We start from the raw sequence: 21302 nt of genomic DNA, 5'->3' as shown, positions 1-21302 counted from the left end.
TCAAACTGTTTTCAGGAGTGTGATGCTCTTTTCCTTGGATTTGAGTCTCACGTCCCTTATGTCAATTTGTGTTTAAAAATAGCAATACAACTTAGCAAAATTACAATAGATAATTATAAGAAGCAATTAAATACAATCTTGTAGAGATTGTATTTTATTTTGTAAATCTCGGTTGGACATCACTTTTAATACAGCTACCCAAAAATCAACTGTATCTAAAGCTAAAATATATTTCAACTAAGATTCACTGTTTGGCACTGTGCACGTTCTGCTTTCATTACCACGGCATTCTCTTTGATAGTGTTATAGCGCTCTTGCAGATCTTGGAGCTCCAGTTGTGTGACATAGTTCTCAGCGATACTGGCACTCTTTGCAGTGATGGTGTCCAGCAGGGTGCTGTGGCTGAGCACTTCCTCATGCAACAACTGAAAAAACAGGGGTATACTATCAATCAACTGTGCGTGTTTTAGTGTGTTTTAGTGTGTTTATCATTCACTCATTTTCACGACTAAGGTTTAAAATTCCAAAGTATTCTGCATTTCTAAGTCTATATGAACTTAACTAAATCATATTTATGCTTTTATAGTATACAGCATGACTGAGAAGATTGCAGTACCTTGGCTTTGCTCAGATTAGCAGTTTTGTCTCTCATCTCTGGGCACTGTTTATCAGTGGGGTAAAGACTCTCCTCCACACGCTCCACCCATGCCACAAACTGCCGTACATCCTCCTGGTAACTGGTCCACTGGGACAGGGAACCCTCCAGCTGACTGCCGATTTTTAAGAGTACAACAAAGTCAGACAATTGTGCAGTAGTTGTAGTTGTAGTAATAGCAGCAATACAAGACTTGGCAAAAAATAGTAGCAGCAGCATTTTTATAGTTACAAGTTTAGGAAAAACCTTTTGCAGACACTACTGTTGCAGTGAAGCTACAAAAAGGCAGTTTGAAACACATTATTAAGTATTGCTTGTGGTAGAGAATTAACCTTTTGCATTGGATTGAGGCAGAGAGCAGGGCATCCCAGGAATCTTTTAGGTCCTGTATTTGTTTTTGGAGTACAGGCACTCCCTCAGCTGAGGTGTTTCTCTGAACCGACTCTCCTTTTGTGATCAGCATCTTCAGCTGGATCTCCTTCTCCTGACGAGCAGTCAGCAGGGCCTGGTGCAACAATGACACATGGGCATTAAACACACCCCTATAATGGCTTTTCACAGTATTAACTCCAAATTCTACTACTACCTGTGACTTTTTTTACCTCCAGCTTGATCATCCTGCTATCGAGAACATTTTTGTCAGAAGTGGGGGCGCAGTAAGTCTGCAGCATGTGGCTGGTGTCAGCCACCCAGTTCTGCAGCTCCTTCAACCCTTGGGAGAAAAGCTGGTGCTCAGTGGCTATTCGGTCAATCCTTGATGTCTTCTCCTACAGATCCACATAACAGCACACAACCAGAAAATTATCCCCTATAGGATTTAGCATCCGAATCCACAGCAGGCTCAACCTGATAATTGCACATGCACAGTCAGATGACCAAAATACATAAAGGAAATTAGAATGTATATTCTATTATCTATATAAGCCTTACAGTAACCCAAAAAAAGAAAGAAATTAGTATTTAGTCGTGGTGATTTAGGACATTTACTGTTTATCACTGTAAAATAATGTTAAGTCAGAGCTCGATCCAGTCTAGTGCCTCTGTCTCCTCTCGAACTCTACCCCCAGAAAAGCCCCAGTGCACAAGCAGAGTGGAAGGCATTACTGTACCTTGGTCAGGTTGGTTAAAGCTAGGTACTGAGCAGAGAGCTGCGAGACACGGTGCACAAAACCCTTGCCGGCCGCGTGTTCATCCCACAGCAGCTGGGCCTTCTCTTTCAGCTTGTTCAGCTGAATCTTGTGAGAGGCTAACTCCTCAAGCACAGACTGGAAGAGCACAAGCAGGTTATTTAAGAGGCATGCAGGCTGACACGCAGATATAAGAAAATCAGACACAGACTGAGGGGTTAGAGATGGCAACATGGCAAAAAGAAAAGAGGATGAGACATTTGGCAAATGTTAATGTTGGTAAAGCTCTCGGTGGTCATGACGTACAATCAAGGCATCTTAAATTGCTGGTAGACAGTCATAAACAATTATACAATCTAAAAGCAATTATTTTATAGATGAAGCATTAGAGTATTAATTTATATGCTAGACACTGTTAAAAGGACATATGAGAGTAGCAAAGCAGAAAGATGGCAGTCATTCAAAAAGTAAGCAACTGGCAGTTAGTGTAATGTGTTGGCAGTGCTTCCTAAAAGAATAATAGCAATGCTAAAACACAGTTAAATAGCTGGAATGGTGAGTTTCTGTAAATGACCAGAATAGTCTCAACCACAGATGGTTGTTGCTGCACTTGAACATGAGTGGTCCTGAACACGAGGGGCGTTCCAAACTCAGCGGACATTAGTACCTGTAGCTTGTGAAGCTCTTGCTTCTTGGCTGTGAGATCATGGAGCCTTGTGCAGCTCTGGTGTACAGCCAGCTCTGTGGCGTTCAGGCACTCCTGAAGAGGCTCGGCACTTGCCTCAAAATCTTTCATCTGAGACAAAACGTTCTGAAACACACAAGACAATATAAAGAGACTATTTTGATGTTTCCTTGACTTAAAATGTATTAAGATACCTTTTTTTTTTTTTTATAACAGCCCCCTATTGGTGAGAAGGTACATTTTTGGTGCTTACTTGTAGACTTGTCTCTCTGTTGTGCAGGTTGGTCATCATGTTTTTCCAGTCCTCTCTGGCAGTGTTCATTTTAGCCCGAACTGCGTCCACTTTGTCCTTAGCTGCGGTACTACAGACGAGCTCCCCGTTCACAACCACAGCATTGAGCTTTGACTGACCTTGATCCCTGTCACTTAGAAACTCCTGAGGAGAGAAGCAGAGAGGAGATGACAACTCAAGCATGCAGTGACACTCTTCACCTTCAGTTCATTCAGGACACAAATGTAAAGGTAATCTTTCATTGTAACAGAATGCATTGTAATGTGGCAGTATGGCTCTGCTCATGTGATGCTCTGGAAAAAATAATTGTAGAGATACACATTTATTGAACATGAACACATGTAAAAAACATTCAAAATCCATGGAAGACTAAATGCTAATACGGGAAAAGACTGGGGAGGTGGAGAAGTTACATTGAATAGGCAGCAATGTAGCAGTGAGGATGCAGATATCAGTGTTATTGTATTCAGACTGAATAAGCACCAAATGTTTATATGGACCACCGATTGTAAGAGATAGGTCGTGGATATATGTGACAGTATGGAACATGTGGCTATGAATCCCTGTGTCACTGTGCGTGTGCCTGCCTGCCTGAGGCAGGAAGTTATTTAGTTACAGTTATATCGTGATGCGATTAAGGGCCGACCATAACGCGTTGAATTTTTTTAATCGCATTAATCGCATGCCGCCATTTATTAATTTATTTTACACTTCACTCTGCTTTGCGTCGTGCCTAACAGGCTACTATTTTGACCCTTTGCCGCACCTTTACTTATCATCAAGCTGCCATACTTCCTCGTAACACATCCTGCTGCTGCAGGAATACTACCGCGGATTCCGGTGCCTCATTTCGGTGCCACTGATATGCCTGTGCTTCTCTCTGATGCTCTGAAACAGACGTTACAGGCAACAGAAACATCGCTGCACGTGACGCTAGTTAACACTACATTCGACAGCAGCTAATGTTAGCCTACCGCTAGCTAGTAGCTGGATTAAACACGGTTACAATGCTGACAGCTAACGCTAAACGGTGTAAAGGGTGACTGTATTTCACTGTAGAGGATTCCAACACCGGGATGTAACAATCTGCAGCTGCCGTTGTCGGAAAAACACAGATGGTGCGTTCAATGAAACTGGTAACCTACAGCCTTGTGGTGCATTCAAAGTTATTGTTAAATGTCCATTTCCCATCTGGTGGTTGTTTTTGTCGTTCAACAGCTATTTACTAGTGAAATAAGTTATTGTATTGACTCTAGATTCAAATGTGTGACTAGATTCACATATTTTTCTTTTGTACAAATACAAATCTTAAAATCAAGTTCATAAAGTCACTTTCTTTGCATTCATTTGATTCCCAATCAAGATCCACTGGTAAGAATTGTTTTCCATTGTTAATATGTACTTAAAAACAGTTCTGAAATGCAAAATAATAGAATTTTAAACATGTGATAAAACATGCGATTAATCGCGATTAACTATAGCAATTCAGCGATTAATCACGATTAAAAAAAAATAATCGTTTGACAGCCCTATTTATATCATGTAATGAAAACACACCAACAAATTGTTGCAAATTAAAATCCGCCTGATGGTTCCCTCATTGGTAATCAAACTTTTAATTATGGCAGTGCAATAGTGACTGAATGTTCCATGGCATTTGACTTTGAGTGCTGTACCTGAATCTTCTGCAAGCTAGATGAGGCTTCATTGAGATTTTGAGGTACGTCAAAGCACTTGGCCGTGTTGATCTTGGCATTGACCAACCATTGCTGGAACTCTCTGAAGACTGAGCGGTACCCTTGTTCCAGCAGCTTCTCTTTGCTCTGGCACTCCCTGGATGCTTGGAGACTGAGACTAGAAACAAGTCATGTATCATTGTTTATCAATTTAGAGATCCAAACATTTTTGTAAATTCTTTGGTCTCAGGCTTGTTGGTTCTTGTTGGTTTGACTATAGGTTGTTGAGGCATTTAATCTAACAGTGTGACCTGTGATCCTGTGTAAATCATATTTACACTTTTCTCACCTGTTGTATTCCTTAATGAGAGCAGACACTCTCTCAGATTGTGTGCCCATTTCCCTGGAGAATCGGCACAGATCATTGAGTTGAGTCTTCAGACTATCAGACACGGGCTCAGCTTTGACAAGCTCCTCCAAAGTGTCCTGGGTAGAAAACAAACAACCATCCACTGATCAACATTAGTATTTCATATAAATTAGTCATCTACTGCCATCAGTGCTTGTTTCCAATTATTGGCAGTTTATTATTGGAACTAAACTAAGCCGAGACCTACCTTTGCTATCTGCCAGCCTTTAACAGCCTCCTCTCCTTCATTTTTTTTCTCTGCTTGAGCCAACTGCAGACGCCAGTCCTTAAGCTGACGGCTGAAGTCGTGCAGGTCCTGCTCCAGCTGTGCTGACAGGCTGCTGAACTCTTGTTCAGAGCTGGCTATCTGGGAGAGGGCAGTCTCCAGACTAGCCCGTGTCTGCAGTGCACCCCGTTCCCACTGGTCCCATGACGAAAAGAGGGCTGCTTCCTCTCGCTCCATAGCCTCATAGCCCCCTGAGCCAGTATGATCTCTTGACACTGCCCCACATCTTTGAACCCGGTTCAGTCTCTCTCTGCCTCGCTGCTTAGAGTCAAGCAACTCCTGGAAAGGCCAAAAGGGATCACAATTGTCATCTCTGTCAAATAAAAAAATAGTTATGAGTAAAGTAACTCCTAAGAGCCAGTTGAACTGGTTTGAACAGCTGGTAAAGTTGCATCCCAGGTGCCGCCTGGTGGAGGTACTCAGGTAACAATCGATTGGGAGAAGACCCTGGGTGTTAAATATAAAACGCTTTGGAGGACAAAACATCTCTCAGCTGGATGTGACCAGATTCTTTCTCACCTGCACCTTGGAGAGCTTTCTTTTAATGGAGACTGAGTCTCCTGACAGGTCTGACCAGCGCTGGAGTTCCTCTTTTGCTGAAATCAGCCAGTCATTGAAGTCTCTCACAGCATCAAGATACTGCTCATGCTCAGACACAATGCTTTGCATGGACTGCACTTTACCCTTTGTGGAAGAAAAAGACAATGTAAAGATTAAATACCAGATATGAATGAGGCACTGTCGCAACATGAATGTGTGAAATAGAAATAGCATTTGCAAATATTTGAATGTATGTTTTAGACTAATTCCGTGGCAGGGAAAGTGGGTTGCCACATTCTACCTCATATTGCTTAATGTAACCAGTCTCTCAATTTTGGCAATGATGTGGCCACTTAGACCACCTTGCAACAAAAGTTTGTGCCTGTATTTAGATCACCTTGACAACAGCTGAGATATCAGCAAAATGTGCGTTGAGCTCTGCCCTCGACTCTGGTCCAAATGTCTGGTCAGCAGTTTTTTCGTGCATCTCCACTGCTTTGTCCGTTAGGCGTGACAGTGCTGCCGCATGAGCGTCCACATCAGCCTGGATGGCCCTGAGGCGCTCCAACAAAGCTGACTTCTCTTTGAGGCCTGGCTGCTGAGGCAGAGTCATCCCCACCTCCTGCTCCACCGACTCCATCCACTGCTCCAGTTGGCTTTTACTGTCCTGATAGCTGGTCCACTGGGCTACTGTCCACTCCAGACGACTATGGACAATAATAACATTTTATAAGAAAATTAAGCAGTGCATTTACCCTCAATTATGAACTATGTCAGTGGGCGTTATCAGCACTCTGCCTGACTGTTCTCCTGGGTTGCAGAAGATGACACATTGCCTACCTGTGGCAACTCATGGAAGTCATCAACATATTGGCCCAGGCATCCTTCAGGCTCTGTAGCTGTGAACAAATGGCCTCCTGCCCCTCCATTCTGTTGTGCTTCAGGACCTGTTCTCCTTTTCCTACGGTCATGTTGAGCTTCACCTCACCTTCACCCTTCATTAGCAGGATATCCTGCATGTATAAAAGCAAGAAAGAGCTATGGGCAAACTAAGACATACTTTATTAATCCTGCAAGGGGAAATTACTACAAGACAATTTCTGTGTTTCAAAATTTGTCCAGAAAATAAAGAACAATATTTATGGTTCAGGACATTATTCACTGACCTGTACAAGACCTAGTCTTTTTTCCAGAGTCTCTTTATTGCCAAATGTGCTGTTTAGAGACGCCAGGCGCTCCTGGGCTCCGTTAAGCCAGACCCAGGTAGTCTGCAATGTCTCTTCAAAGGCCTGTTGCTCCTGTAAAGTGAGCTGGCAGCTGCGCAGCCTCTCCCTCCCACGCCTCAGTAAGGCCTGGTGCTGTGACTGCAGCTGAGCTGACACTCTTGTCTCACTACCATCGCCTCGCCCGCCTTCATTCAGTGCTTGGCCCTCTTGACACAGGCGCTCAAATGAATCCCTGCATGGAAAGGATTCAAACGTAATTAAGCTATAAAGAGTACTAGGGATGCTCGATTATGGAAAAAAATTCACGATTATTTCGGTCAATATTGAAATCACGATAATTTAACACGATTACTCGTTGACTTCTGGAAAGATGTTGCAATTATTGAACTTAAAAAATAGTGGAAAAAGTTAAATCACCTGTAAAAAAAACACATACAACTGTGAAATTTGCCAGAATACTTTTCCTATTTAAACTTTATTTTTTCATTCAGAACACAAGGGAAAATAAGAGTTTACTTGCAAAACGTAATGAGCTAAATAATTGTTTTTCTCGATTATTCTGTTTTTGTGATCATTGGAAGCCGAAATCATAATCACGATTAAATTTCGATTAATTGCACAGCCCTAAAGAGTACTTCGATGTTTGATTGGGGACAAGTATTAGGGATCCTTTTGGAGACATTCAGAGACAATAAAAAAATGAATAGTCAATTTTCTTTTCTTAGTAAAAACAGACTTGAAGCAGATTCAGCACCTTTCTTTGAGCACTTCCTGCTGATATTCCTCCACCTGCTCGAGTGCAGCCTTTTCAGGACCACGCTGCTTGGCTTCAAGCAGATCTGTGGTCATCCTCTTTTCCATGTGCTCCAACCACCACCTGAGCTTCTTAAGGCGACCCTCAAACCTACAAGGAATTTACAATACAATGTTAAATAAATGGTTGGCTTACAAAGTGCTTTACATAACTGGTTTGTGTGACTCTCCTACCCCTTCATGAGTGATGCACTGTCTTCCAGGATCTGTTGGTTCTGTCTGCACTGCTCCACAAAACTGTCCCAGTCCTGCTGGATGGAGGAAAGGTGCTGCTGGACTTGACCAGCGCTAGCTTTGGGAAGATGGAGTAGGAGCTTCTCTCCTTCCTCACAGACCTGAGTAAGACGTACTTCACCCTCCTCCACACGATCCATGGCGCCCTGACAGACAACCCACATCACTTTTAGCTTTGTATTTGTAACTCCCGACACATAGGATGTTTTTGAATAAAGGATTTTGGTTATTCTTTCATTTCACCAGTTGTAAATAAGAGCACATTCAAAATTCTACTCTCATCATCATCAAAGACTATAATTTAGTGAACAGCTATTTCAGTGAAGTATCAGTTTTACCTTTAGTTTCTGTAGTTTACGTTCCACAATTTGAGTGTCTCCAGATCTGTCAGAGCACTCTTTTACTATCTCCCTCTGTTCTGAAAGCCAACGATGGAACTCCTGAACGAGATCTGAGGAGGCAGGGGGAGAAAGATAATTAATAGTGTTTTGCACTCCATGACCACTATAGGAAGCAGAGTGTCTCATTAAAAAGCAAGAAATTAATAGGGGCTACAAACAGTAAAGTAAATTACCTGGTCACAGAAACAGGAGGTAGTGCAATAGTTTAATGTATTGTGCTGTATTGTATTGTTTAGAACATTAGTATTACGACAGTGTGGCATGTAAGCTACCACATCAAGTGACCACTGAGTAACACTACACATTTTTCTTTTTGGGGCTTTTTTGCCTTTCTTTAGTAAAGCTGATTGACATGAATGGGGGGGGGGAGAGAGGACAACATACAGCAAAGGGCTATGGGTCAGAGTCAAACTTTGCACCAGGTGAGCTACACACTTTGTTCAGATTAGTTCTTCTGATTTCTTACCATTAAACTGCTGCTGAAGACAGTTCTGCAGTGATGCCAGCGTTCTGGCAGAAATCTGGTTCACAGACTCATAAGTCTTGATGAGGTCAGTGAGAGCGGAACCCAAACCAGCCAGCTCCTCAGAGGGATATTTTCTACACAGGGTGTTGAGGCTCTCCCTCGTGGAGTCAATACTCCCCTGCTGATTATGCAACTCTTTCTGAAGGTCCTTTAAAACATGTTAAAAACAGAGTTTAGTTTATAAGCTCCCTTACCTTCTCATGTCTGTACTGTAGAACAAACAACTCACAAACCAGTGACAGTGTCAAGATCACTTTGTATCCCAAACACTTATATTGAAATCCCCTTTTCTCATGTTTACAAAAGTACATTGCATACATATTGAACCAAGCTTCAAGAGTTGTACTTTACAATGTCAATGTTATTTAGGATGCACCTTCACTCTGCAGATGTCCTCAGGATCCGATCCGGTGGGAGAAGAAACAAGGGAATCCTCCATACTTTTTAGCCATGCAGACATCTGTGAGATGTAGTCTTCCAGCTGTCTCCTTTGAGAAGTGAAGTCCATGAGGTTTCCCCTGGCCTGCTCATGTAGCTTCTGAACTGTGCTGATCTTTTTACGAAGGTCATTTTCCAGCACCTGATGAAAGTAGAATAAAGATTTGTGGGTGACACACATGCATGTAAAGGGGAGGACCTGCAGGGTCAGGGGTTAATATCTGTTGGTCAATTAGCGCAAATGTAGTATCACTTGTGAAATACAGTCCAACCAGAAAATCAAAAAATTAGATTATAAAAAATATTTAGTACCTGTAATTTAGCAGGGGTCTCTTGATTTTGACTGCACTTCTTCAGCTCTGATATTCTTCTCTGCAGGGTGTCAAGTTTCTGCTCCTTTTCGCCCATTTCTGCCTGTGGATGTATGAAATAAGAAAAATATGTATTACACCCCCTCTGAGTTGCTTTTCTTGGCTTTCTTTGGTAATCTGCGAGACACTATACCATACTTATCAGGCACCAAAGTAGATAGAACTAATTTATACCTGGTTTTACTATATCAAAAGTCTTACCTGTAACATGGAAAGCCTTGCCGACACCTTCTGACTGTCATTGAGGTTGTTCAAGCTCTCATTTAGTTCAATCACACAGCTGCTTGTCCAGCTGTCAGTGTCCTCGCTGATTTTACGCACATCCTCCCACAGTATCAAACTCTGGTTCAGGCGATCAATGTTATCATCTATCTTCTCAGACACCTGAGAAGTGGATTAAGTCACAAACGTTTACTCTCTGTAGTGTGTCTGGCACGGAGCTTTTATGTTTTGTATTAGGTTGCACTGTTAATGCAACAAATTACAGATCACAAAGCTCTACATTTCAATTATGTTTTGTTTATTATTGTTTTCTAGACAAACTCATGTATATAAATTGCACTTGGCAATTCAGTGTATTCTGATTCTGTGAGATGTGAAAGAGCAAAAACTTTCAGGTCTTTTGCACTTCTGACCACAAAGGACAACATTATGTGGGGTAAACAGACGAGTGGTCTTTTGTATTTGTGAGGACACCCAATGCCTTATCAAATTTGGTGTGAGGCGATGTAGCAAAAACCATGTTGGTTAAAGTTTTAACTGTTAGTTGTTAAAGGATATATATATATATATATATATATATATATATATATATATATATATATATAAAATCAACACATCAGACTTACATCCAGCCATTGATCAACAAGTGTCTCCATGTCCTTTTTCATCATTTGAGTGTTACACTCGGGGATCTTCTTCAGTTCAATCACCAGTTGTTTTCCTTTACTGGAAAACTGGTCCAGTTCATGTTGCTTGCTAGCCATCTCTACCTTCACTGCCTCGTGCTACAGATGGAGTAAAAACAGCAAACATTTACAGCATTCGGATTACCAATCATAAAGACAAAACCAAGAACTAAGATACTTTTTTTCTGGATTTGAACAGTTTAATTACAAGAAAGTGAGATGATATCATTTGAACTGACCTTGGTTAGTGATCTCCTGGTTTCCTCATGGTCCTTTAAAACAGAGCTTATGTCAACCAGAGGTTCAGTGCTCTCAATAATGCTGCTGATGGAGGTTTTCAGGATTTGGTATTCTCGCATAAGCTCCACAAGGACATTGCACTGCTCCTGTCTGTCAAAGAGAGAGAGAAAGTGTATTACCCATACAAGAGTATGTACAATAACTGTAAATACAGTATAACATGCAATAAACATACAATAAATGCCAACAAACTCTTGGAGTGTTGGAACGTTTTTATTGCTTGAACATTTCACATCCCAGAAGTAATGTAATGTAGTAAGTACAATAAACTTTAAACAATCAACCATATAAGTCAGTGTCACAATGTTTTTCTGCCCAAAAAGTGTGTGTTTCATAATTTAGTCCTTTAGTTAGTGTATGTGAGAAAAAGTACTACACCAGAGAGTTCAAATCTCTAAAAATTGATTTTTGTGGCAAATTTCTTCCAGTAAGATGTGTTTTTTGTTCTTTCTCAGTATTGATTAGCTTTTGTTTTGAGTAATGTTTCTTCTCTTTTACCCTGCACTTTCTGATAATGCAATATTTCCTGACCCATGAAAAACCCTCTTCCACTCCCTCAGTACCTCTCTGTGATGAGCTTCTTGGTGTCCTCCCATGTGGTCTCCAGCAGGCTGATTTCCCTCAGTACCTCCCCAGCCAACTCTGCATCTCTCTGGGCCAGCTGGTTGCCCTTGTCCCTCAGCCACTGCTCCTCATGTTGGTGTGACTGTAGCTCATCCTCCAGCTGATTAAAGAACCTTAGCCTGACAAACAGAAGGACAATACGTTGCTGTTGCACATGTTCTCATAAAAAGACGATGTAGTGCACATCCATGTAGTTGCTGGTGCAGACCAAAAAAGTAAATGTAGAAAGAAGGTAAAGTCCGCAACAGCTCAATGCTCCGAAAAATACTTATAAAATTATAGTATTGAACCAATACACATATTAATCTGATAACACTCTTATAATGCTTTACCTCTGTTGTAGCGCATGCTGGCTGGGCTCTTTAAAGCTCTGGTTGTCAGCTTTTTCTTCAATGTCCTCCACAGCTTTGAGCAGCTGTTCTTTACGCTGTCTAAATGACGTCCAGAGAGCCCCCAGGGCCTCTGCTTCACTCTGCTTAGTACCAAGCAAGTTCCTCACTGCATCCAGCTCAGCACTGAGTGAATCAGCCAGCATGCGGCATGACTTACGAGAACCATCATCAGCACCGATGTGGAGATGGCTTTTGCAGAGGCTGCTGTCCAGATTGACAGCTAGAGTCTCGAGCTGGCTAATGTCTGGGACAATAGTGGCCAGCTCCTGCTGCAGCTCCTCTACTCTTCCGCGGTCCCAGCTCCCAGCACTCTCCACAGTCTGCCTCAGACCCCGCAACACCCCTGCAGCCACACCGTGGGTCTGCAGAAAAGCCTCAAGCCTTTCAAGGCACTCTAACTGGAGCTCAGCTATGTGCTGGGCCTCCAGGTAGGGCTGCAGACAGCTGTCTGCTCTGCTGCGGAGGAGCTGTACATCACTAGGCTCACAGAACTTACAGAGCTTCTCGGTCTGCTGTTCTAAGCTCGGTCTCACACTGGACTGCTTCTGTAACGCCGCCTGGGTCTCCTGTAAAAGGCAATTGATAGAGGATCAGTTGTTGCTATTAAGCAAGATGCTATTTGTCGGCCACCTGACTATAAGTGGCCCTGGAAGGAGTAGCATCCTGCGTGCACAAAGGGATGAACAATGAATCTGTGTGGTTATTACCTTTACTTGTGTAGTGGCAGACTGCAGGTTGCTGATGTTGATTTGAGAAGCTGAGTGCAGATTTGAGAGCATGTTCTCACTCCACTGGGAGAATTTGAGCAGGGCCTGGTCAAACTGCTCCACCAGCGAGAGGTGGCTCTGAAGCTCTTTGATTCTGGGGGACAAAACAGCAACGTAGTGAGTCAAATGAATAAAGACAAGACCTGCTTTAATCAGCACTTGTACTGTATACTTTTAAGTCACTCAAATATTTCACACTCTGATATTCCATCATTGCCACACTAAATGTAACTGTATATGATTGATCTATGGTGTATTGTACATACTGAATATTTGTAATAAATATGTATTATATTGAATATGGTGTCTAAGAAAATCCAAAACATAGACAAAACATAGCCAGACTCTTTGATTGAGCAGACATAAGCATTTGCCACTGATATTTTAGAAAAGCATCAAATTAACTGCATTTGTGGCTGCTGAAATACTTTAACATGACTTTGTATCATTTAAACACTTACTCACACCAATATAAAACATACACCACAGAAAAAAAAATGACTATTAATATAAATATTATTAATAGTGTATGTGTGACCTGTAAAGAAAATAACAATAAAGAAAAAATATGATTTTGATTGTTTTAGATTTCCTTACCTTTGAGGGAGGACTTCATTTTGAGCATGCAATCTCTGCTGCAGGGTCTCCAGCTCGTCTTTAAGCTGCCTCACTCTGTCTTCTGGTGCAGTAGGACACAAAGATGTCCCCACAGATACCAGTTCAGCATAGGCAGGCGCGAGAGACTGGACCTCAGAGTGCAAGGCCTGCAAGAGAAACAAACTTTTCTTAAAAAAAAAAACTTTCACTCAAAATATTTTCTCTTTTTTACGTGTGTGTTATTTATTCATCATGTTGTGGGAGCAAAAGTCTGTTCACATGTGTATGTAGTGTACCTGCAAATCTTGTAGCTCTGTTTGGAGCTTGGCTTTATCAGCTGCCAGATACTGACTCTCCGGTTTGGATGCAGATTCACTTCTCTCCAAGCAGGAAACAAAGTTTGAATGCTGTTTCTCATACCTGAAACGCATCAATAGAAAAACTGGTGTCTTAGATTTATTTTTCAGTTTACACTGTTGGCTGCACTTTACTGCAAGTGGAGTGTTTATTAGCATCAACTGGATAAGCCAGTTTTCCAATTTATCTATTAATATTGTTTTTATTCACGATGTAAAAAATCCCACATATGTTAAATAGCTCATACTTTTGCCAAAGAGAAAGCAGGTTTTCCAAAGTGCTCTGTTTGTCCTTTGCCTTCTGTACGTTTTGGTCATAGCTGCTGTTGAGTTCTGTCACAGTTCTCTCTGCTTGCTCTTTGTCACTGAGTCTTCGGGCACCAGCTGACAGAGACAGCAAGGTTCCCTTCAGCTTCTCCTGATGCTGACAGACATCCTGAAGGACAAAAGCACAAGACAGTGACCCACACAGCATTATCTGTGAGCTGGAAGACAGAGCACTGTATTAAGCTTTGCATTTCCTTTACATTACAGGAGCAAAGTACATGGAAAACAAATGTATAGAAATATTTAAAAATAAAAGATAAACGTATAAACAACTAAACACCATGTGGTTTTGAAGAGCTTTGTAGGTCTCTGATGAGGAGGTGCAGGATTTGATAGGATGTTCCAGTTTTGTGTGTAGCTCACTGAGAGATGCTTGCACCTAGGAGAAAAACAAGATCAGAACTAACTGTAACTGTCTTTCATGATATGTATTAAAACAAAAAAAGTATCAATATGCCTATTCACCTCCTCAAGGCTAATTCTGAACTTCAGCTGGTGAGAGGAGCTTTCCTCCAGCTGTCCATCAAGCTGCTGTACGCTCTCCTTCAGCTCCTCCCAGTACCTGCCGATTTGGGTCAGACGGGCCTTGATGCGAGCTGCCTCCCCTGAAGATACAAACTGGGCTAGTGCCTGGGAATCTGCCTCCAGCTGACAAGGAACCTCAGCTCGCTCCTGAAGCTCTGCACCAACAGCCTGGACATGCAGGGATGGATAGAAAACGTTCTTTATAACTGTCAGGTGGAGGTGAAACTATGGAATTTAGTTGGGTACAGTATTTCGGGGGCGGCATTCAGTGTGGTAATATTAACAGTACTTAGGTTGGTGCCTATAATAGCTTTGGCTACTGTGGCCCATTAAACCTCCCCAAACAGTTGCTTTTTAAATGGCAGAGGGCTAATGCAGGTGTCAAAAACAGAGACAGTGTGTCAGGGCTTGGGCAAAGAAGGCCTGTGATGTTGCTTTCTAACACCAATGGCACTTTAAAACAGCCTTACTGATCGGCTAAGATTACTGTTAGGGCACGGTTGTAGATTTATATACACAATACTGTACCTTTACTGTGTTGATCTGTTGCACAAGAGGCAAAGTAGAAGATTTCAGTACATCCAGCTGCTTTTCCTTGTCAGATATCCACAAGGAAAAGGTTTCAAACCTAGCTCCAAACTGATCCCACTGAGTTTTCATTTCTTCCAGAGTCTTGACACTGGAACACAAGAGTATTAACTATAAATTGGCAGTATTAATTAATTAATAACTACAATTAAACAATAAATATTGGCAATCATGTCATATACAGAGCACCAGATATTTGGGTTTACTCTTGTCCTTGAGATTGTGTCAGGTAATTCATCACACAAATACATTCTCAATTGACTTTCAGATACACCTGTGTTACTATGTACATTTTAAATTGTGTTGTATTGCCCTTTGGTATAGTACAGTACATCTGGTACAATATCATATTAGGCTAAACCCATAATGTATTTGAAAACCATAACGTTTTTGGAAACACTATTTGAAGACAACTAAAACATTATCTAGAAAACGCAACAAGAATGAAATTCATCATCTTACTCTTTCTTGAGCCCAGCCTCGACTTTGTCCACTTGCTCACTGATGGAACGAGCTTGTTGTAAAAGCAGAGTCTTGTTCTTTGGACCAAGCTGGATTTCTTTTGCTCTCTTAAGCAACATGTTCATATGTGAGGCCTTTGCTTCACACTGCTTCAACAACACCTGTTTACAAAAAAAGAATATTGATAATATTCTTCATTTAGCTAATATACTTCCAGTAATAAATCACAGAATACATCAGTAGGTGCACAACACAAACTTGACTTACTCTGGCCTGGTCAAGTTCAACTGCCAGACTCTCTGGACTGCTGAAGTTCAGGTCTCTCTCCATGGATGAGCGTGCCTTATTAACAAACTCATGCACTGCCTCCTGCTGGCTGTCAAACTCCTGCCAGGCTGCCAGTGTGACCTGGGGATGACAATGCCCAAAATAATTGATATCAAATCTACTCCACACAGCACTTTATCTATAAAACACAACATCGCCAATTCAAAATGGATAGAAGAGACTAATAATATGAGATGTTTATCAAATACAGTGCTGTTTAGCAGCAAACTTGGACATTACTGCTACTGGACCTTCTCACTATCACTATCACTTGAATGTAGTATAAGTTACATCAGGAAAAAAAATAAGGAAAATAGGAAAATATTTACTTTCTAATGTCAGTAATCCAAGATCAAGATCGACCCCAAAAGAACACATGACATCATTAAATATGCAGATGACACCACCATGTTTGGCTTTATTAGCAAGGGTGATGAGTCAGCATATTGACAGAGGTAGTCTGCAAGCACCTCGCCCCAGTGGTGCTGCAGCAGGGTTTCTGCTGCAGAGTCAGAAACATCAGATAGATTGGTGTGCACCTTACTGAGATCTATAGTACATTCTACCAAACACACACAAGCCAAACAAAATTTCCATTTCAGGACTCCCGTCTCCATCCTGTCTACGTTCTATTAAGGCACCATCAAGATTATGATTACTGACTTACTGCATCATTATCCTCTAAAGGAACTGTAAAGCCTCAGGAGAAAAGTCCTTCCGGCAAAAAATATCAATCAGACCTCTCTACCCTCCATTCAGGACAATTGTCTCACAAATGCTACATCTCCAAGGTCGACTGCATTAACAGGAATACCTCTCCTCCTTCACATAGCCAAGCTTTATTCTGTCCTTGATATTAAACTTTACAAAGAAACAAGACACAGTACAAAAAGCAGGCAAAAGTGAATTAGAACACATATACTGTAGGAGTATGCAGCATAAATAAAAAGGGAGCCTAGTAAAAACCATTACAGAACGTCATTAAATACGTATCTATATTGATGAGATGAGATTTGTCAGGATTCAGCTCAAAGGTTGACATTTATAGTTCACATTGTAACATTCATTTTACAGTAATTATTCAGAGAAACAAAAAAAGAGACCTTCTGAGTTCTTCAATGTTAAGAAAATTAAAGACCCTTTCTGTTCATGCTAGTTTGCTACAATTTGGCAAAGACAGACTGCAGCAAAATCATCCTTCATTCTAAGTTTGTTGTTATTATTAAGAGCAACAGTGCTGATTTAATCCACTGTGAAAACTACCAATGTAAATTAGCACTTTTGAGCTAACTCGGGCACATTTACATTGTTTTAATGTTGATTAATGTTCACTGTCCCCTTTCAAATAAAGAAATAAATCAATAAATCAAAAAGTGTCCCAAAGGTTTCCCGAAAAAGTGACATTGCTCACCTCGAGGCTTTGCTCCTGTGAATCCATATTCTGCTCCATTTTGCTGAGTGTGTTCTCTAAACTCTGCAGGTCCTGCTGCAGAGTCTCTCCCAAACCCTCTTCAGCCTGGAGCTGCTGGCCTCTGGTGATCAGCTGCTGGACATCCTTTCTCTTCATCTTTAAACGTTTTAACAGTTGCTATGGGAAGGAAGACATACTTAAAGGGTTAATCTATTGAAATTAATTAAAAGTTATAAGCAAACTCTGCCTTCAAAACAATGATAATAAAAAAGTCAAGTAATTGCTTCCCCAATTATATAAAAAAAAAGAATTTGTGAATGTCCTACTGTACCTGGTGAACAAGAAGTAGTTGCTGCGCTTCTCTCACAGTTGGACAGTCCAGTATTTTGGTGACCTCGGCCTGAGCCTCTTTCTGACCCTGGACGAGATCATCCAAAGTAGTTTGTACCTCTTCCCTGAACTGCACACAGTCCCCCACAGCTAGCACCATCTTCTCAGCCTGGAAGATATAACAGAGAAATATACAGTATCAGAACAAACATGATGAATTAATAGATCTTACCTATAAATCAAAGTGGTATGATAATGCCCTAATAATGTGCACAATAATGTGCATAATGTTATGTTAAATTAGATTATATATATATATATATATATATATATATATATATATATATAGATTTTTTACTATTTCTGTATCTGTATGTCCCTTAAATAATGTTAAAATGTTCAAGTAGCATACTGTAGATTCCCAGAAGGGATATGATGTCTGGCACCCTAATAAAACAAGAAAAAGCTGCACCTACCTCAAAGAGAGAAGCAAGAAGGCCCTTAAAATCAGTAGAGAGCTTGCTCAGTGCACTTCCTTGCCTCTGGGCATCGCTGTCAGCACAGATCTCAATAAGTACGGCAATACGAGCTTTTAGCCAGCCAAGATTCCCCTCCTGTAGCTCTGCATCATTCCTCAGCTCCTGCACACAACGAAATAGTGTGATACAGCCCATGTGGTCATAAGAGTCATCTGACACAAAGTGTCACAGTCTCATCTTGTCAGCAGTGACACTGACAAGCCGGTAGTACATCACATGTGACACATCACAGAGGAGGCGAAGAAGGGACTGTCAGTGAATAGTTGGGCTGTGGGGTGTTTGGACTAACTCACCGTGATGGTAGCCTTCACCTGGCCATATTTTCTGGGGTCATTGGCTCGGTTTCTCAGCAGCCTCAGTTGGCTTTCTTTAGATATCAGCCAGCAGGAGAGTTCAGCGTACCTGTTACACACCGTAACGGGAAAATGTCACGTTAAACGATTTCAGGAATAATTGCTTGTGAAAGAAAATACTGCAATTATTACAGGCCAATTGTTTCATTAATGGACCTTTATCAGGCATCAAATTTACAAAGTGAATCAACTCATCTTTAACCTAAAGCCCCATGTCTCAAATACCTGAGATAATTAACACATCATAATTAATAAAAACATCCTTTGAAAAAAAAGAATAAATGTCTAAATCCGCAGAAATGCAAATTAAAATAGTATTTGTATTCTATGAACCACGACCACAATGTTGTATCTCAAATAAACTCATCCGCCTACCAGGTCTGCATTAGATAACACTTACATAAAAAATGATATTAGTGCTTAGAAATAACAGATTGAAGAGATATTTTCTCTGTTTAGGTCAGTGGCACCTGCATCCGAAGGTTAAGGAGTTTTCTGTTGCTAATGTGCACGTCCTCAAGATGCTATTACACATGAGGTCTATGTGGTGGCCACAAGAACTGTAAAGGGTCTGGTTCAGACTCCTTTGTGTGTTTTCTTTATGGACAGTGTGTGTTGACAATGAAGACAACATGGAGCAGAATGAAGAATCTTTGCCTTTTCAGTAATGATCTATCAAAACCATATGCATTGCAAACATTCTCTTCACCCTCTTTCTCCTCATCTCAAGTGAATAAAATAATTTAAACAAGATTACTTTTGGTATGTAATGAATGCAGGGCACTGCCTGGTGAATGAACAACACATTCTTCTATTGTTGCGACAGCGAAAGGTTAAATCCTATCCTGGACAACAACTGAGCCCCTATTCTGTATGTATGACCATTGTAACCAGCAACCCTTTGGCAGCATTAAAAGAGAACTTCACCAAAATAAGTAGTTATTGCACCTCGCATTGTACTCCTTCCATTTATCTGGGTGCTGCATTAGCTTCTGATGGGTGTTCTCAATTTCCTCTCGGACCTCAGAGAAGTCCTTTCTCGCTGTGTCCAGGGTCTGGTGGACAGGGTCACCCTCAGGGAGCTTTTGACAGAGTTCCTCCATCAGCTGCAGCCTTTTCTCACAGATGGAATGGGGACCCTTTTCCCTAAAGAAGGCCTAAAGTAAAACAAAAGCACAATTATTTACTTCTGTTAGAAGTGACCACCATGAATACAGGATAAAATGTCCTCCTGCAATCAAAAAGCAAGTGTGCACCTGGACTTTCTGGAATTGTTATTTTGTTGAATGGTCTGGAATGTTGTGGTTGCTGTGTCATCTTTTCTTAATTTTTGGCTGAGTGGGCGGTGATGACGTTTGGTGATGTTTGTTTTTCATGTTGAGCATTGTTTGTTTTTTATTTTGTTAAAAAATTAAAATAAAAACTGTGAAAAAAAATGTATGTGAATGGAAGACAACAAAATGCTGCGGCCTCAATCAGCAACAGTGTTTGCTGGGCAGTGACACTAGAAGGGCCTCAGTTCTTTTGGATCAAGTTTATCAAAATCTTCCCACGCTGCTACACAGCAGTGAATTTGCATTGAATTGTTTCACATTGAGTTGATCAATACATGAAACTCAGCCAGCTGGCCGGCCACTCTATGCTCACCCTGTGCTCCTTGATGAGCCTCTCGCTCCCCATGCTAGCCAGGTGGCGGTTTTCCCTGGTCACCTCCGCCTGACACTCCTGCAGCAACACCATCAGCTTGCTCCTCTCCACCTCCACTTTAAGATGCAGCAGGTGAAAGGGGGCCTCTGTCTGAGTGTCCTGTGAAATGAGAAAATTCGACAATTACAAGGCCAGATTCAAAGCAATTTGTGCAGCTTGTTTCAAACCAGGGGCGATTCTAGGATCAGACCTTTAGGGGGGCACAGCCCCTAATTAGAATGTGACACGGATACAGTGCCTTGCAGAAGTGTTAACCCCCCCCACCCCCGCTAAATCAGTCATTTCATTAGCCAATAATCTCTGAGCTAGCTACTGAACAACAACGTCAGCAAACGGTTTTTGACACTATGATGGAACTAAACCTGACACTTTATAAGTCACAGTAATAACAACCAATTTGACACAATCTTCTAACATTCAGAAATTTTAGTTGCTTACGTTTCAATTTGGGTTCTAATCTGCACCATGAAATTACCAACTTCTTCTCTGGGGACTACCAACGTTAAACTTCACAGCCACACTCCTGTTCTCCCTCTGACAGATTAGATAGAGACTCAGCCAAAGGCAGGAGTCTGGCTTGAGCCCCCCTAAAAAGGGTCTAAAAATGTTTCCAACGCTTGGGCTAACGTTGAAAAGTGCTATACAAATGTTGGTTTATTTGTATTAGTAAAAAGGGAAAAACATTGAGATTGGAATTATATATTATTCATAATTATTACTATTGGTTTACACCTTATGTCACAATTGTGGAGCTGCAAAAAAATTTCTAAAATGAATATATGTATATTTATCTAATTGACATAATTAAAAATGGACTTAAAAAGATGTCATAATGTCTTTGCAATCTACTTGGAGCTGCATCCTTGCACTTGAAAAATGACACTAGTCAAGCACTAACCTTCCAGTGTTTGTGCAGCTTCCTGACTGTTTCCTGTAGCGACTGCTGCTCCTGCTCTGGCAAAATATCTGTCAGCTCATCACAAGCCTTGAGGAATGTATTCAAGACCCGCTGGTCCAGCTGACCAAAGAACTCCTGCAAAACAAAATCAAGACCCCATCAGGTGTCACACTTTGTAAGTCATGTCTTAATTACATGCATTCTTTTTATTC

General features: G+C 41.2%; 1 protein-coding gene across 2 annotated transcripts in view; it reads right to left on the bottom strand.

Moving 5' to 3' along the window:
* syne1b (spectrin repeat containing, nuclear envelope 1b) overlaps positions 1-21302 on the bottom strand; it is an 86876-nt gene that overhangs the window by 43782 nt on the left and 21792 nt on the right. For both annotated transcript variants that reach the window (XM_035994759.1, XM_035994760.1), the window contains 41 exons: positions 21091-21225; positions 20133-20291; positions 19434-19642; positions 18426-18534; positions 18070-18234; positions 17595-17762; positions 17264-17440; positions 15793-15933; positions 15526-15686; positions 15004-15154; positions 14416-14643; positions 14231-14329; positions 13872-14059; positions 13564-13687; positions 13268-13434; positions 12611-12764; positions 11844-12469; positions 11451-11630; positions 10827-10977; positions 10528-10686; positions 9881-10063; positions 9621-9722; positions 9247-9450; positions 8811-9018; positions 8282-8394; positions 7884-8089; positions 7651-7800; positions 6837-7128; positions 6511-6683; positions 6068-6377; positions 5650-5814; positions 5053-5409; positions 4785-4921; positions 4436-4613; positions 2721-2903; positions 2450-2593; positions 1765-1920; positions 1258-1422; positions 988-1160; positions 617-770; positions 282-425 (listed from right to left, as the gene is read on the bottom strand). In XM_035994759.1, coding sequence (XP_035850652.1) covers positions 282-425; positions 617-770; positions 988-1160; positions 1258-1422; positions 1765-1920; positions 2450-2593; positions 2721-2903; positions 4436-4613; positions 4785-4921; positions 5053-5409; positions 5650-5814; positions 6068-6377; positions 6511-6683; positions 6837-7128; positions 7651-7800; positions 7884-8089; positions 8282-8394; positions 8811-9018; positions 9247-9450; positions 9621-9722; positions 9881-10063; positions 10528-10686; positions 10827-10977; positions 11451-11630; positions 11844-12469; positions 12611-12764; positions 13268-13434; positions 13564-13687; positions 13872-14059; positions 14231-14329; positions 14416-14643; positions 15004-15154; positions 15526-15686; positions 15793-15933; positions 17264-17440; positions 17595-17762; positions 18070-18234; positions 18426-18534; positions 19434-19642; positions 20133-20291; positions 21091-21225 — 7548 coding nt within the window. The remainder of the gene's footprint in view (positions 1-281; positions 426-616; positions 771-987; positions 1161-1257; positions 1423-1764; positions 1921-2449; positions 2594-2720; positions 2904-4435; positions 4614-4784; positions 4922-5052; positions 5410-5649; positions 5815-6067; positions 6378-6510; positions 6684-6836; positions 7129-7650; positions 7801-7883; positions 8090-8281; positions 8395-8810; positions 9019-9246; positions 9451-9620; positions 9723-9880; positions 10064-10527; positions 10687-10826; positions 10978-11450; positions 11631-11843; positions 12470-12610; positions 12765-13267; positions 13435-13563; positions 13688-13871; positions 14060-14230; positions 14330-14415; positions 14644-15003; positions 15155-15525; positions 15687-15792; positions 15934-17263; positions 17441-17594; positions 17763-18069; positions 18235-18425; positions 18535-19433; positions 19643-20132; positions 20292-21090; positions 21226-21302) is intronic.

This window comes from Sander lucioperca, chromosome 18, assembly GCF_008315115.2.
Source record: "Sander lucioperca isolate FBNREF2018 chromosome 18, SLUC_FBN_1.2, whole genome shotgun sequence".
NCBI classification, from domain to species: Eukaryota; Metazoa; Chordata; class Actinopteri; order Perciformes; family Percidae; genus Sander; species Sander lucioperca.
This window is presented reverse-complemented; position numbering and strand designations above follow the sequence as displayed.